Below are 13,442 nucleotides of genomic sequence, written 5' to 3' on the forward strand. Positions count from 1 at the left end.
TAGACAGCCAGTGTCTAAGAATTTTTACAGAACAAGATGACAAGCACTTGAAATACTGATGCTAGTTTTCAGTAAACGCTGAGGCTAAAAAAGGCTGCAAAGAAAATACAACACTCTAGCATAATTTAAAATGAGAGAACAGGGTGACACCAATAGTCTAGCTTGGTATCAGTTTTGCACAAAATCATGGTACACAATCAACAGAAAAATAAAGGATAGTGGCAAAAAGTAACGCTAAACATAGGCTTACAGAAAATAGGTCTCGCTAAATAAATTGGGTATGGCTTCCTGACAAGAATATAGGTTGGACTGGTTAAAAATACCTTGTAGTTTCTGACCTACTATTCTTAGATCTTTGTAAGATTTAGTGCCACACAACAGTCTGATTTAGAAGTTATTCAACACGAAGAAAACCTGGAATTCAAAACCACCTTATAAATTATTAAGGAGGCTTAGGAAAAATATTTTCAATCCACCTCATCAATAGTTAAAGTTGTTTTCTTAGCTGTAAAAATCATAGCTCATTATAGCCTGGAATACTATAAAAAGCTTCTTCCCCTTTAACTTTTTCTGTAGTTGGAAACAAAATTATATAAATACATAGTTAAATAAAAGGGGAGGAGGTATAAAGTCACTTTAAACTTTGCCTTTCATAGATTTTTTTAAAGGAAATAAAACTTCAACATTAACAGATTTCCTCAATTAAAAAAAAATAAATAAAAATCTGGTGTACTTAAAAGCCATTTTCCGCAAAGAAAAGATACTGATGAAAAATCTGAGCCAGCTCCACACACGTGTAACATCTTGCAGTACTAACCTCACCTAAGCTTATACTTCCTGTATCCAGAGTCACCTGGAAACATTACAGAGGATCATTTAACACTTTTGACAAGGATAGCTGTGCAACAAATTATTATGTATAAGCTGCTTCAGGGTCTTACCATATGGTACACATAAAGGAATTCAAGGGAAGAGGGAAAACTACACCACATTTAGCTTGGTTGAAAGCTTGCACACACAGGTACTTATTCCAAAAGAGCTGGCATGGAGAAAGGTGCCATACTCTGTGCAGGGCACTTTTTTCCTGTTGCAACACACACTCCATACAAGTGAAACAAGGGTTGTTTCTTACTTACAAAATAAAGAACCCTACTTGGAAATGGATAGAAGACTCCAGATTGAAAGAAGACTCCAAAGACATAGTGAATACTCAAATGCTTATAGAAATCCAGCAAGGTGGAACTAGCTTCCTGGGCAAAAACATCTTGTGGTTGTTTAAAATGGCAACAGAGAACAGGAAAGAGAACATTTATTACATCAATACATAGCCTTAGCCTTGATGATGTATTTACCAAGTTCTACTTCACATTCAAAAAAATTTAATGAACATTGACGACGCCTGAAAGCCCTGTCTTAAAAAGAAAAAGAATGGGTTTGTTCCCTAAATTGTTCTTATAAGCCTAAGACCCAGAACAAAGAATTTGCAAGAATCTTGTAATTAGTAACACATATGAAGATAAGAACAGCGCAAAAGTCATTAAATATTATTAACTAATCATACGGGCTACTGTACTCTAAATTAATTACTCAAGGACTATCTATTTGTCATTGTGGAGAGTTTAATAAGACTATCTGACCAACACTGGAATGATGAACAAAAAGCAAGAAAATATTATATTGGATTGAATGGCAGAAAATAACACTAAAGTATTCTATCATGACTAAATAAATAATAGTGGATTTTCACCTACACTAGTCTTCAGATCAACTTTTCTCCACGGTAGAAACAGAAAGGACTCAGAAAATTGAAAGAGCTGAGAGAAGGGCAAAAAAATGTTAAGTCTCGATAAGAGCAGATGCTTAAGACTTCCAAGAGGTTATCAGTGGGTAAAGTGGGAAAGGCAACAACAAACAGTACTGTGTAAAATTTGTGTAGAGAAGTTCAACTAAGTCTTCTTCCCACTCTGTGCCAAAACAAAATGCCTAGAGCATAGTGACCAAAGCCTTAGGAAAAACAAAGGCTTTTGTCAAACCAACTATATTAAATGGCAACAAATTCAGAGTTCATAAGAGTGAGGGGTTTTAATAGTGCGTACATAGCTTATGAATTCATGGCCTGCTCTTTGGTCCAAACTTTGTGTAACTGAATAGAGAGTTATGTTTTCATATAAAATTGTATCACCCACTAATCACATAATAATACATAAAAATTTCAAGAACACGAATGGCTTATCCAGGTTTTCTATGTTGGAAACTCTTTATTCTCAAAAGTTCAGGTGAGGTTTAATGACCTCTCCCTGTAATGCTTTCCCAATAGCATCTTCCAAAGAATCTATCCAGTTGCCTACTGAAGACAGAGCACTGGCTTGAAACAGTCTACAAATCCATAGTGTTTAAATGCCGCTATCCAGAACAAAACAAGCACCTTGTAATCACTCACAGCTCTAAAACCAGGAAAGCATAGGTTGTAGAACGCACTTACTTTGTTCTCTTCTTACCCTGATCTCATCCAGGACCCTAAAATTACAAATGCAAGGTGCTTTGCAGAACAAGCTACTTAAGTGTCCAAACCAAAATGAAGAGGGGACATGAGGGTGTCAGGCTCTGGGCATATGTCTCATGCACTATGACGTACCACAGTAACATTGCCAGCTTTAGCACTGCCCAAGTGTTAAAGTCTGTGGACCAAAACCCTAAAACTCAACACTTGGTGTTGGTAACACCTTAATATATCTTTTCTCTAGACACCTCTAGCCTTTATTTCCAGTGCCAGCTTAGTTTTTCAGGGTAGGAAGAAACAACTTTTGTTCCCATCCACTTGTGACAGCCAAACTCCCCAGGAAACATATCGGAATGATGATTTTCGGCACACCCCAGGCCCTGCTGCTCGTCTTCCCAGCATCGAGTGGGGATGATCCCAAGGGTGGCCCAGGGCAGCCAGCCCGGGTCCCTCACACCTGCGCCATGTCCTCTGCACCCTCACCAGGGAGCAGGACCGCAGGGCTGGTGCTCCCGCTCCCTCCAGCCACGGGGACCAGCCTCCAGCACCCTCACAACGCCATGACCTCGGTGCTGAGCACCATGGCAGGACCAGCCACCTGTTCCCCTGCGCTGCTACCACCGCCACCCTCGCGGGGCCGAGGCCACGCGGGAGCCCGGCGAGGGGAGGATGGGGCCGCCAAGGGCGATGGTGGGTGGCCCCGGGAGGACGCTCTGAGGCGGGAGCGCGGCAGGAGGGCAGCGCAGGGGCAGCTCGGGCGCCCCCCGGGCCGGCACGTCGAGGGCAAGGGAGCATGTGCCGGGGGCATGGCGGGGCGGCTCGGGCGGGGGGCGGCGGGGCCGGGGGCGCGGTGGCGGGGGCGGGAAGGTGGAGCCTGGCTGCGGGGACCGCCGCTTCCCTCCCCCGTCGGCCCCTCACCTGGCGGGGCCGCCCCTCGCCAGGGGGCCGGTTCCACGCGGGGCGCAGGCCTCGCCCGCCGGCCCTCCCCGCAGCCGCCGCCGGGCCGCGCGTCCGCCGCCAGCCGGCTCAGGCCCCAGCCGCCGCCGTCGCCTCCCCCTCCATGGCCGCCGCTCTCGCCGGCTGCATTGTGGGAAGCTGACCTCACTCGCTGCTGCCGCCGCCCCGCCGGCTCCGGCACTCGCCGCCATGGGGGCCGTGACCGACGGTGAGACCTCCCTCCCTCCTTCCTCCCTCCCTCCCCGCGCCCCGACCCCTGCCCGCTCCGCTCCGCTCGGCTCCCCGCCGCGCCGGGCCCGCCTCGCCTCCCGCCCGCTGCACGGCCCCGGCCGATCTCCGGGGACGAGCTCCCCGTGCCGCGGCCTCGGGCCTCTCCCCGCGGCCCCCCGAGCCACATCCCCGGCCTCTCACCCCGCAGATGGGCCTCCATCCCGGCCGCGACCCCGCAGCCCCGCTCCCGGGCCCTTCATGCCGGGGAACGCCCGGGCTGTGGGCGCCCCCAGGGTCCCTCAGCCCCGCGCTTCGCCCGGGGCGGGCTCCTGTTCAACAGATCCTCGCGGTTTAGCCCCGGGAGTCGTTCTCTGAAGGCGCGGACTGAAACCCGCGCTCGGCCCTGGCGTGCGGCTGCCATTAAATAGGAGTTTCTCCTCAGATGAAGTTATCCGCAAGCGACTTCTGATCGATGGCGATGGTGCTGGTGACGACAGGAGGATCAATTTGTTGGTGAAGAGTTTCATTAAGTGGTGTAATTCCGGATCTCAAGAGGAAGGGTATTTGTTTTCTGGTTTGGTTTGGTTTTGTGTTGTTGCTGTTGGCTTTTGTTTGTTTTTTGTTTGTTTATTTTAGTCTTGAAACTGCTTAGCTTGCATTTTAGTGGAAAACTGCGCTTGATCCTTTTTGGAAACATCCATGTTAAAATGTATACATCTGCTTTCGGGTATGGCTCTGTGGTGTTCCCAGGACAAAAGCTGAGCGCTGTGGCAGGAGAAGAAGGCGAGAGCCAGGTCAGAAGTTTCTGAAGGCTGCAGGCGGCATCTGCCAGCGCCGCTCCGGTGCCCTCAGGATCATGGTGCTGCTGTGTGATCCGTCCCAGAGTCCCACTATTGTAACAGGATCAGGACTCGAGTGTTTTACTTGGCAGTTCTGCATTTGTTTTGTTAAGGAAGGGTAGTACTGCTGGTATTTCTGCTGCTGCGGTTCTCTTGTTTTTTAACAAAACAAAACAAATGCCCAACAGGCTAAGATAGTAAGGGATGAGCGACAGTTTTTGTGTGTTGCTGTGAGGTCCGTACTAGCAGTGGATATAAATTCCAGGAGGACACAATATAGCAATTGTGCGTTCAGAGAAGCACTGCAGTACTAAAATACTAATCCCAGCAGTCACAGAGCCAACCTTAGCCGTGAAGTTTATAAGCCCTGGATGAATCTGCCCATTGCTTTAATACTCACTTTGCACCTTTAAGGACACGACAGCAGAATTAACGGGTACAATGTTTCTAACTGCACTTTCAAAAAATTATATATTGAGTCTTGGAAATAATTCTTTAACAATTGTTATTTAATTGTTCCTTATGCTACATGAGGCTTTGTTTTGTTTTGTTTTGTAAAGGTAGGGGCTATTTTTATGCTGCTTGGGAATAAATATCTTGTCTGTTTCCAGTTACAGCCAGTACCAACGAATGCTGAGTACTTTATCACAATGTGAATTTTCAATGGGAAAAACTCTTCTGGTGTACGATATGAACCTGAGAGAAATGGAAAATTATGAAAAAATCTATAAGGATATAGGTAAAAATGATAAAATTTTACTGTTTTCTCTTTGGCAGTTTCTGTTTTATTAACAAGCTTGAGCCAGTTCTGGTGAACATAATATATCACAGAATCACAGAATGTCAGGGAGTGGAAGGGACCTCAAAAGCTCATCCAGTCCAATGCCCATGCTGGAGCAGGAACACCCAGATAAGGTTACACAGGAAGGTGTCCAGGCAGGTTTGAATGTCTGCAGAGGAGGAGACTCCACAGCTTCCCTGGGCAGCCCGGTCCAGGCTCTCTTACCCTCACTGAGAAGTTTCTTCTCATATTTAAGTGGAACCTCCTGTGTTCCAGTTTGTATCCATTGCCCCTTGTCTTATCATTGGTTGTCACCAAGAAGAGCCTGGTTCCATCCTTCTGACACTCACCCCTTACATATTTATAAACATTAATGAGGTCACTCCTCAGTTTCCTCTTCTCCAAGCTAAAGAGACCCAGCTCCCTCAGCCTTTCCTCATAGGGGAGATGATGATAGATATGAGTGGTTGATTTTTTTTTTCCCCCTCATTTTCTTAATAGATAGCACTCATACATAAGGTGTAAGCATCTTATCAGTATATAAAATATATACAAACATTTTTAACCTATTGAAGTGCATGTACTTGTGAAGCTGATGGAGCTAGCAGGCCGCCATGTCACAAACGGCTCTTTATCTTTTTATAATTTAGCAGAATGGCTTGTTTATATGTATTGTTTGATTTCAATATGACTCTGTACATTTTTTTTTTCTTAAGAAAATAGTATAGCTGCAGCACATGAGAAGATTTCTGAATGCAAAAAACAAATCCTGCAAGCAAAAAGAATTCGAAAAAATCGCCAGGGTAAGGAGCAATATCTGTATTTACACTGGTTGCCTTCCTTATTTTGTTATCTTCTGAATTATATTGTATCAGAAAATAGTTTACAAATTTTTGAAGTGTAAGGGAATATACTGGCATCACGAATACTATGTTTATAGTCTGGTGGGTTCTACATCCACAACTGAAAGTTTTTGGTGGATGAGGCAGGCAAGAGTGAACCAATAGATCTCAATGATGTCCAAAATCAGAAAAAAATAGAACAATAGTTCAGAGAGATGTTTTCAAGCCAAAGAAAAACCCCAAGAGCATCTTACCACAATTCAGGTGACTCGTGAAGAACTAAAGCACATTATTAACAGTGGGAAAAGACTTACAGCCAGCACTGATGATCATGCAAGTGTGTTCCTTCAGCTCTCAAAAGATGATGATGTCTCAGCACACAGACAGTGGTGCCAGTTACACACCCAACAACTCTGCATGTGTCTTTACTGAATACCTGTTATGGCAGGTGTATTTTCTCCCTACTCTTAAACCTACGTGCTGATAATTTCAATTGAAACAAAGCATTTCCCTGTAATACTCTCTTATCAAAAGATTAGCAATTGAGGAGAAGCAAGAATTTGTTTCTTCTTAATAAATGGAATGCAAAAAGAAAATTATTAAAAGTACAACGAAGGAAAGGTTTTAGATACAACTATTTGATCAATTTTTCAATAATTTTAGACTTAACTGGAAATTTAGACTCTACTGGAAATTAAAAGAACCTTAACTAGTAGGAATGTAGAGTTCTTATATCTTCACAAACATAGGTCTGAAGTGTTTCCTTTTTGATATGTTCTGTCCAGCTTGCAGCACAAATTTTACCATGTGATGAGGTAATTGGTATATGTGCAATCTTACTATCAGGAAATGCCTTTGTTAGCTGCCTGTAGAATCATAATGTTATTGCTAATGTGGAATACAGTTTAAAAAAATCCTGTTGTTTTCATACGCAGCATTTTATACTTTTTTCTCAAAATCTTAAATGTTTATGTGTGACATCTTGTTAACACTGTGTTCTGTACATATACACTACATTGTATCTAAAATCAATACTGATGTTCACATACAAAAAAACAAGTGTGCAGCAATGCAGAGCAATCTAAAAGTTGTGTTTTCTGGCCTTATCCTTTATGAATCACTAGCACTGGATAGCTTAAGTTTGAGTGAGTAAATAATGGCCTGTAATCATATCTGTAGTTTATTTAAAATCTCTTTTGATGTAATCATCTACTTTGAAATGTTATAGCGTAGTATAAATTATATACCTTAATATATATATTTGTAGGTATTTATATCTATGTAAGGTATGTACAAATTTGAAAAGTGTAAAACCAGTTTTTCAAGAAGGAAAAAGAATCTGTACCGTTCTAGGGTACTTGATTTTTGGTTCTTGAATCTATACTTCCAGAATTATTTAGACTAACTATTTAAATTTCTTTCAGAGTATGATGCGTTGGCCAAAGTCATACAACACCATCCAGACAGACATGAAACATTAAAGTAAGTATGAGACTCCATTAAATTATGATAAGCCAGTAAGTTAGAAGTCATCAGATTTGATATTTCTTTTTAGTTTGACCTTTCCTCACTTCTATATAGTTTCTTTTGACACAAGGAAAGCTTGGGTTTCATTTTCAAATTGTGCCTATCTGTATGGGTTCAGAAGCATTGCTAATAATTTTATATTTGAAAGTTTTCCATTGTTAAGGTGAATAAGCAAACTCAGAAGTAAATGCACATCTAATGTCAGTTTGCTGGGAACCAGTTCCTCAGAAAAGAGAGATAGTGTGGAAGTGCTGTAAAGTACACCAGCAAGGGGTTCAGTAGCCATGCAAAATAAATAACACACGACAAGTAAAGTGGAATGAGAGAAAACAGGAGAAAGCTCTTGGATTTTATTATTTTGTTTTTATGTTTTCCTTGTAGTGGTTGTTCCTGCATGCCTGGTTATAAATTACTATGTCGCGTCCCAAAATATAATGTGTCCTGGCATGCAGGTTAGACCTACCTGTAATGTAGGTCTAATGTAACTTATAGCATTGTTTGTGTCATTGTTGGATTTGGATCACTATCTGTGCTTTTGGATCATTTTTGGCAGTTGTAGGGAGATAATATTTTTAACTTTATCAAGCCACAGAAACGTTTCAGGACTCGTTGCATCTATGAGTTTGTTCTTAACCTGGTTAAAGATGTAGCATGGGGTTACTGTTCTCAGTTAAGTGCAGCTTGTCCCTAACCTGCTGCCAACTTTCAGTGAAATTGCAGACAGAGGATTTATTTTCCCATTCTATGGTCTTTCATACCAAAAGCAAGATTTTTGGTTGTATTATAATAGCATTTTTATAGCTATAAGCCACAGAGAATATTTCACACGTTTTTCTTGTGTGTTGTTTTTCTGTGCCTTGATTTCATTACCACAACTTTGATTATTACAGGCAATTCTCATGAGGCTTAACTACTTCTTATTTCATTAATCAGCATGTGCTGTTTATGAAGTGAGGCTTCATCATAAAGAATTGTCAAAAGTGAAGTTTTTGAGATGAGTAAATTGATAAAGAATGGAAACAACTAAATGATAATACTTTTTTTTTTCGTAGAGGGTGCTATGTCATTTAGGTTTTGGGAGGTTGTTCTAAGTTTGCTAAACACATCCAAGCATAAGTTTCTTTAACAAAGCTAGAAATGGTCGTAAGTTACAGCTAGTAAATGTGGCATTTTTGTCTTAAACTTGATTTTGTCATCTCTTTAGGAGACTATACTACATTTAGAAATACCAATATCTTCATCCACTGGAGGAATGACTACAGTATGTGCCCTTCTGTCCTTAGTCCTTCATATCTGTAGTCGAAGACACAGACTTGAACTGTAGCAGAGTATGATCCCCCATTTTACAGATGGGGGAAATAGGACATAGTAATAGAATGGAACGTTTTTAAAGGGAGCTTGGTTTGTAGGTATTTTAGCTTTAACCGACCTCTTTATGTGCATAGATTTTAAATATAGGAACTAGATAAAGTTTTCATCCAGTGTTTTCATTACAAGGCTTTCTTTCTCTCCAGTTTGAGGAAAGTATGCAGAAAATCCTGCGATGAACCAAAAAGGGCAACCCTTCAGTCAGAACAGAGGAAGTCTTACTAACAATGTCATGCTTTTCATGGAACTCTTAATCACTCAAAACACTTGAGAAAACTTGTGAGGAGAAATGTCCTGGTTGATTGCGAGAGATACATTTATAGCTTTTGCAGCTCATGTGGCACAATAGGACAAAGTTCAGAAAACATACTTTCTTTATGCTTTTAAGGGGCTGTTTCTCGGAACAACTAGTCATACAGCACAAAAGAAGAGAAGCTGTTATAGGCTTAGTCACAAGTAATACACAGGAGCCAATTCAGGAAGTGACAGGAGCTGATCTACTAAATGGCAGTGCCCACAGTGTTATTAGATGCCCTATCGGACGAGCTCTTAAGAGGACCAAGAAATGACACTAAGTCATAGAAAAGGAGATACAAAAATGAGAAGGCTAGGCACAGATTCCCTGAAGTGGAAAGTAAAAGAAGTCAAATGCCAGATGTGGCTCAGATGTTACTAGAGAAAAAATTCACAGTCTGCTTATACCTGACAGCACACTATAAACACCCAGATTCGGCCAAACAGAAGTCTTTCAGAAAACAGAAACCAAGTACTGGGAAAACCACTGTATGAGCCTGTAAGGCGTTAACCCATTTCCATTATAGGAAAGGATAATATCACATCCAAGCCCCTTTCAGGCATTTGCTCGAAGTACCAAGCATACTGGCTCAAAAAAAGACAATACCTTCAGGTAGCACTAAACCAGACCTTTTTTCCCATCCGTTACTTAGGACTGGAGGCCTTTTAGTGGTTCCCTGCCCAGACTAGTTGCAGGAGTAATAAAATCCCTTGCTGACCCCTGTACGGCTCTGCCTCCTAATTAATCAGGGATGGTCAGTCTCAGTCCAGGTAATCTTTAAATAAACAGATTGTTCTCATTACATGGAGCATAAATTATGATGGGCATTAGAGGAAAAGCAGAAAGGCCAAACTGGAGGTTTGAGTGTAGGAGTTGATGCTTCATCCTCATTTGAAAGCACATGGTAGTACCTGTTATTCTTTCTCCTACCTCAGAAAGGATCATGGTGGTCTGTGGTGGGGCCAAGTGAGAACAGAAAACAGTCAAATGCTTGCAGAAAGATCCCGAACAGGTGTTGAAAGATGATGTATTTCAAAAGGATATGACTAATAATGAAGATTGTAGGTGTTGTATGTTTCCTTTATCTCTTAATGTGAGAGACAATCAATTAAAATAAAAACTGGCATTTGAGAAGGAAATGAGCATTTATATGGAACACAGTGCTGAATTCTGTATGCTGAGGCATAAGCTGTATTATGTAGTCTCATCAAAAATGTAGATTATTCTACATATGCCTACTCTAAGGTCTACATGTTGCCCAGTACTCTGCCCCGTGTACAACTGCAGTCATGCTTGGAGGTCTTGTTTTCTGTAAAAGTCCTGAAATTACATGTTTATGGCATAATAGTGTAACATTTATGTCTCTGTTTAATTTCATTTTTTATGCTTTGTTTACATGTGCTGTTTATTTAATGGTTCCTTTTCCTCCACTTAGTTCAAATCTATTTTTGAAGAATTTACAGAACTTTGAAAAAATACTGTGACAATTTCTTTTCAGGCAGCTGGAAGCTTTGGGAAAAGAACTTCAACACCTTTCTCATATTAAAGAAAATGTTGAAGATAAGGTAGGGATTTCACAGAGATTGTCATATAATTATTTATTAGGAATATAATTAATGGAGCTTCTGCTATGGGTTGTTTGGTGGTGGTGCTCTCTCTTTCTAAAATATATATTTTATCATTCCAGTTGGAGCTGAGAAGAAAACAGTTTCATGTTCTCCTGAGCACCATCCATGAACTTCAGCAAACCCTGGAAAGTAAGTGGTGTTCTTAGGTAATATATATGAAACTGGGTTGGGTTTCAGTGTATCAAAAGGAATCACAGCTTCCAGCAGTGGACTGGCTTTGTGCAATTGAGGTTGGTGCCCTCTTGCATTGGCAGCATTTCTTTTCCCAGAACTAAGTAGTAGTCCAGAGCCTACTCAGAAGTTCTTTCTTCTACAAGCCAGCCACTGTGTCATTTCCTGCCTAGCTTCACATTAATCTGTAGGCAATGGACTTCTTGAAAATGTGGGGACAGAGAATAACAATTTGAGTGGTTAGGTTTTTTTTATTTTTTCTTTTTTTAAACAGAAGGTATTTCGTTACAGAAAAGTAGTTGTGTGCATAGTTTCCACACTTATTTGTGTCATTCCTGTTTCAGTAGTTTTGAACATGTCACTGCCATCATGGTATTGTTTGACACTTTACTAAAAAGAAACTGGAATACAGGAAAGCTAAATGACTTACCTACTTGGACAGTGAGTCCGGAATAGAGCAGGGACTATAACTGCCATACACAAGAACTAAATTCAGGAATTCAGTTACACTCATCTTTTGTCATACAAGTACTTAATGTTTTCAAATCAATGCTTTTCATTCTCTAAGATGGATAACATTGTTTTAAATATTATTTGCTGGATTTTTACTGTGTGTTTCCAAGACAGAATAATTAATATAGCCACTGAGCATGACCCGCTTAACATACAGAGATGGCTATAAGAGCAGACTTTCATTCCCTAAGGCCGTCTAGATCTTCTTAAGCAGAATGAACGGTTAATCCTAGGTGCACTTTAGCAGAAGGTTATTGTTATTATGTGTTACTAACGCTTGCTTAAATATTAGTCTCTAAAATACATTTTCACATGAATGTATAGATTACCTTTCAGCTACTAGAATTTGGGAAGGAAATAACATTTGAGTGGAAGGCACAGCTTCAGTTTGAGATAAATATTTAATAGGCAAAGAGAAGGCATGTAACTTAAAGCAACCCAGTACTGTTTGCTTGATTTGGTACTATAGGGCTTATCCCATGTTTCCTGTAATAGCTGTTACAGGTAACAGCCTTAAAAACTTTGAAGATTTTGTTTTGTTTGAACAATAGCATTTTGTATAATGACATACTCAACTACACATTTAAGGCAATTACCATAAAATATTTAAGTGGGACACAGCTCTGCAATATAGTCTGTAAATATATAACCAAGCATGTTTGACTAATAGTACTATTGAATTCTAGATGATGAAAAACTTTCAGAAGCTGAAGAATCTCAAGAAACTCAGATGGAAACAGAAACCAAACAGTAGATGTAATATGAAGACTACTGACTATACTATTGAAGAATATCCAAGTGTCTTCACTTTGTATTAAAGCCAAGAGTAAGAGAGATGGAACCGAAAAATAGTTTTCTACTGCTTCCATGAATTTTTATACAAAAATACGTGTTTTGCTTATGCTTCAGAGGAAAACAGTTACAGGTCTGTGCAGACAGGCATTTGCATTAATCCACAAACTTTGTAATTTGTGACAAGAAATACAGTTTGTTTTACAAAGGATGAAGCTTCTGCACAGTACTTGTTAACTGAGGTGTTTGCAAAACATTGTCAATAAAAGGTTTTTACAAAGAGTTTCCTATTTTTAGTAGGCATTGAGCCTAATAGTATGGGCTTCCTTTCTCACTTGATGCTGGGCTGAGGGCAACGCATCTGTGCCTGAGTCCCACCTTCCACACCCTTGTCCAGATGGGACCTAAAACTGAACTAAGTTTGATCTTAATTTTTTTAAAGTAGCTGCCATTTTAGAACTTACCTGTGACTAGACTAGAATTTGCTAGTTTCATATAAAATTACTTCTGTAGAATTAATACTTGTCAAGAGGTGTAAAACAGCAAAAATCATACTGTACTAGCTTTATTTTTTTCCTTAACATGATGGAAAGGACTGCAGTGATCTGAGCCTCGCTGTGCTGTGGTCTGTGCAACCATATCAAAAGTCAAATTTTGAAATGACACGTTTAAAGATGCAATTTTAAAGCTTTGTTCTTGTAGAACCAGGAATCTAATCCTGATACTATTTGTAATCTGCTTCTGGAGTTTATCTGTCAATTGACTATTATGAAATACATCATAGTTCCTGAAACAGATGGTGGAACCCTTCCTTTCTCATAATGACAAACCGAAGTGGTAGAGCGGCAATCGTAATGTTAAACAATTTCAAATACTGTTATTATTAATAGGGAGGGTGGAATCTGGATCATCCTGCAGTCCAAGCAGTTGGTTGGGAGGTAGAAAATACAGATTTTATAAGGCAGGGAGGAAGAAGCAAGGGACAGTAGCAGGTCATGTCACTACCTGTTAGCCATGAT

General features: G+C 40.6%; 1 protein-coding gene across 1 annotated transcript; it reads left to right on the plus strand.

Moving 5' to 3' along the window:
* The first annotated feature begins 3,424 nt into the window (after positions 1 to 3,424).
* THOC7 (THO complex subunit 7) lies at positions 3,425 to 12,703 on the plus strand. Its single transcript, XM_080350230.1, has 8 exons — positions 3,425 to 3,665; positions 4,110 to 4,227; positions 5,118 to 5,245; positions 6,004 to 6,090; positions 7,554 to 7,611; positions 10,818 to 10,884; positions 11,007 to 11,076; positions 12,318 to 12,703. Exons 1-8 carry the CDS (start codon positions 3,647 to 3,649, stop codon positions 12,383 to 12,385), a joined length of 615 nt encoding a protein of 204 aa, XP_080206356.1. The 5' UTR covers positions 3,425 to 3,646; the 3' UTR covers positions 12,386 to 12,703.
* Positions 12,704 to 13,442: the final 739 nt, after the last annotated feature.

This window comes from Nesoenas mayeri, assembly GCF_963082525.1.
Source record: "Nesoenas mayeri genome assembly, chromosome: 10".
In the NCBI taxonomy this organism is placed as follows: Eukaryota; Metazoa; Chordata; class Aves; order Columbiformes; family Columbidae; genus Nesoenas; species Nesoenas mayeri.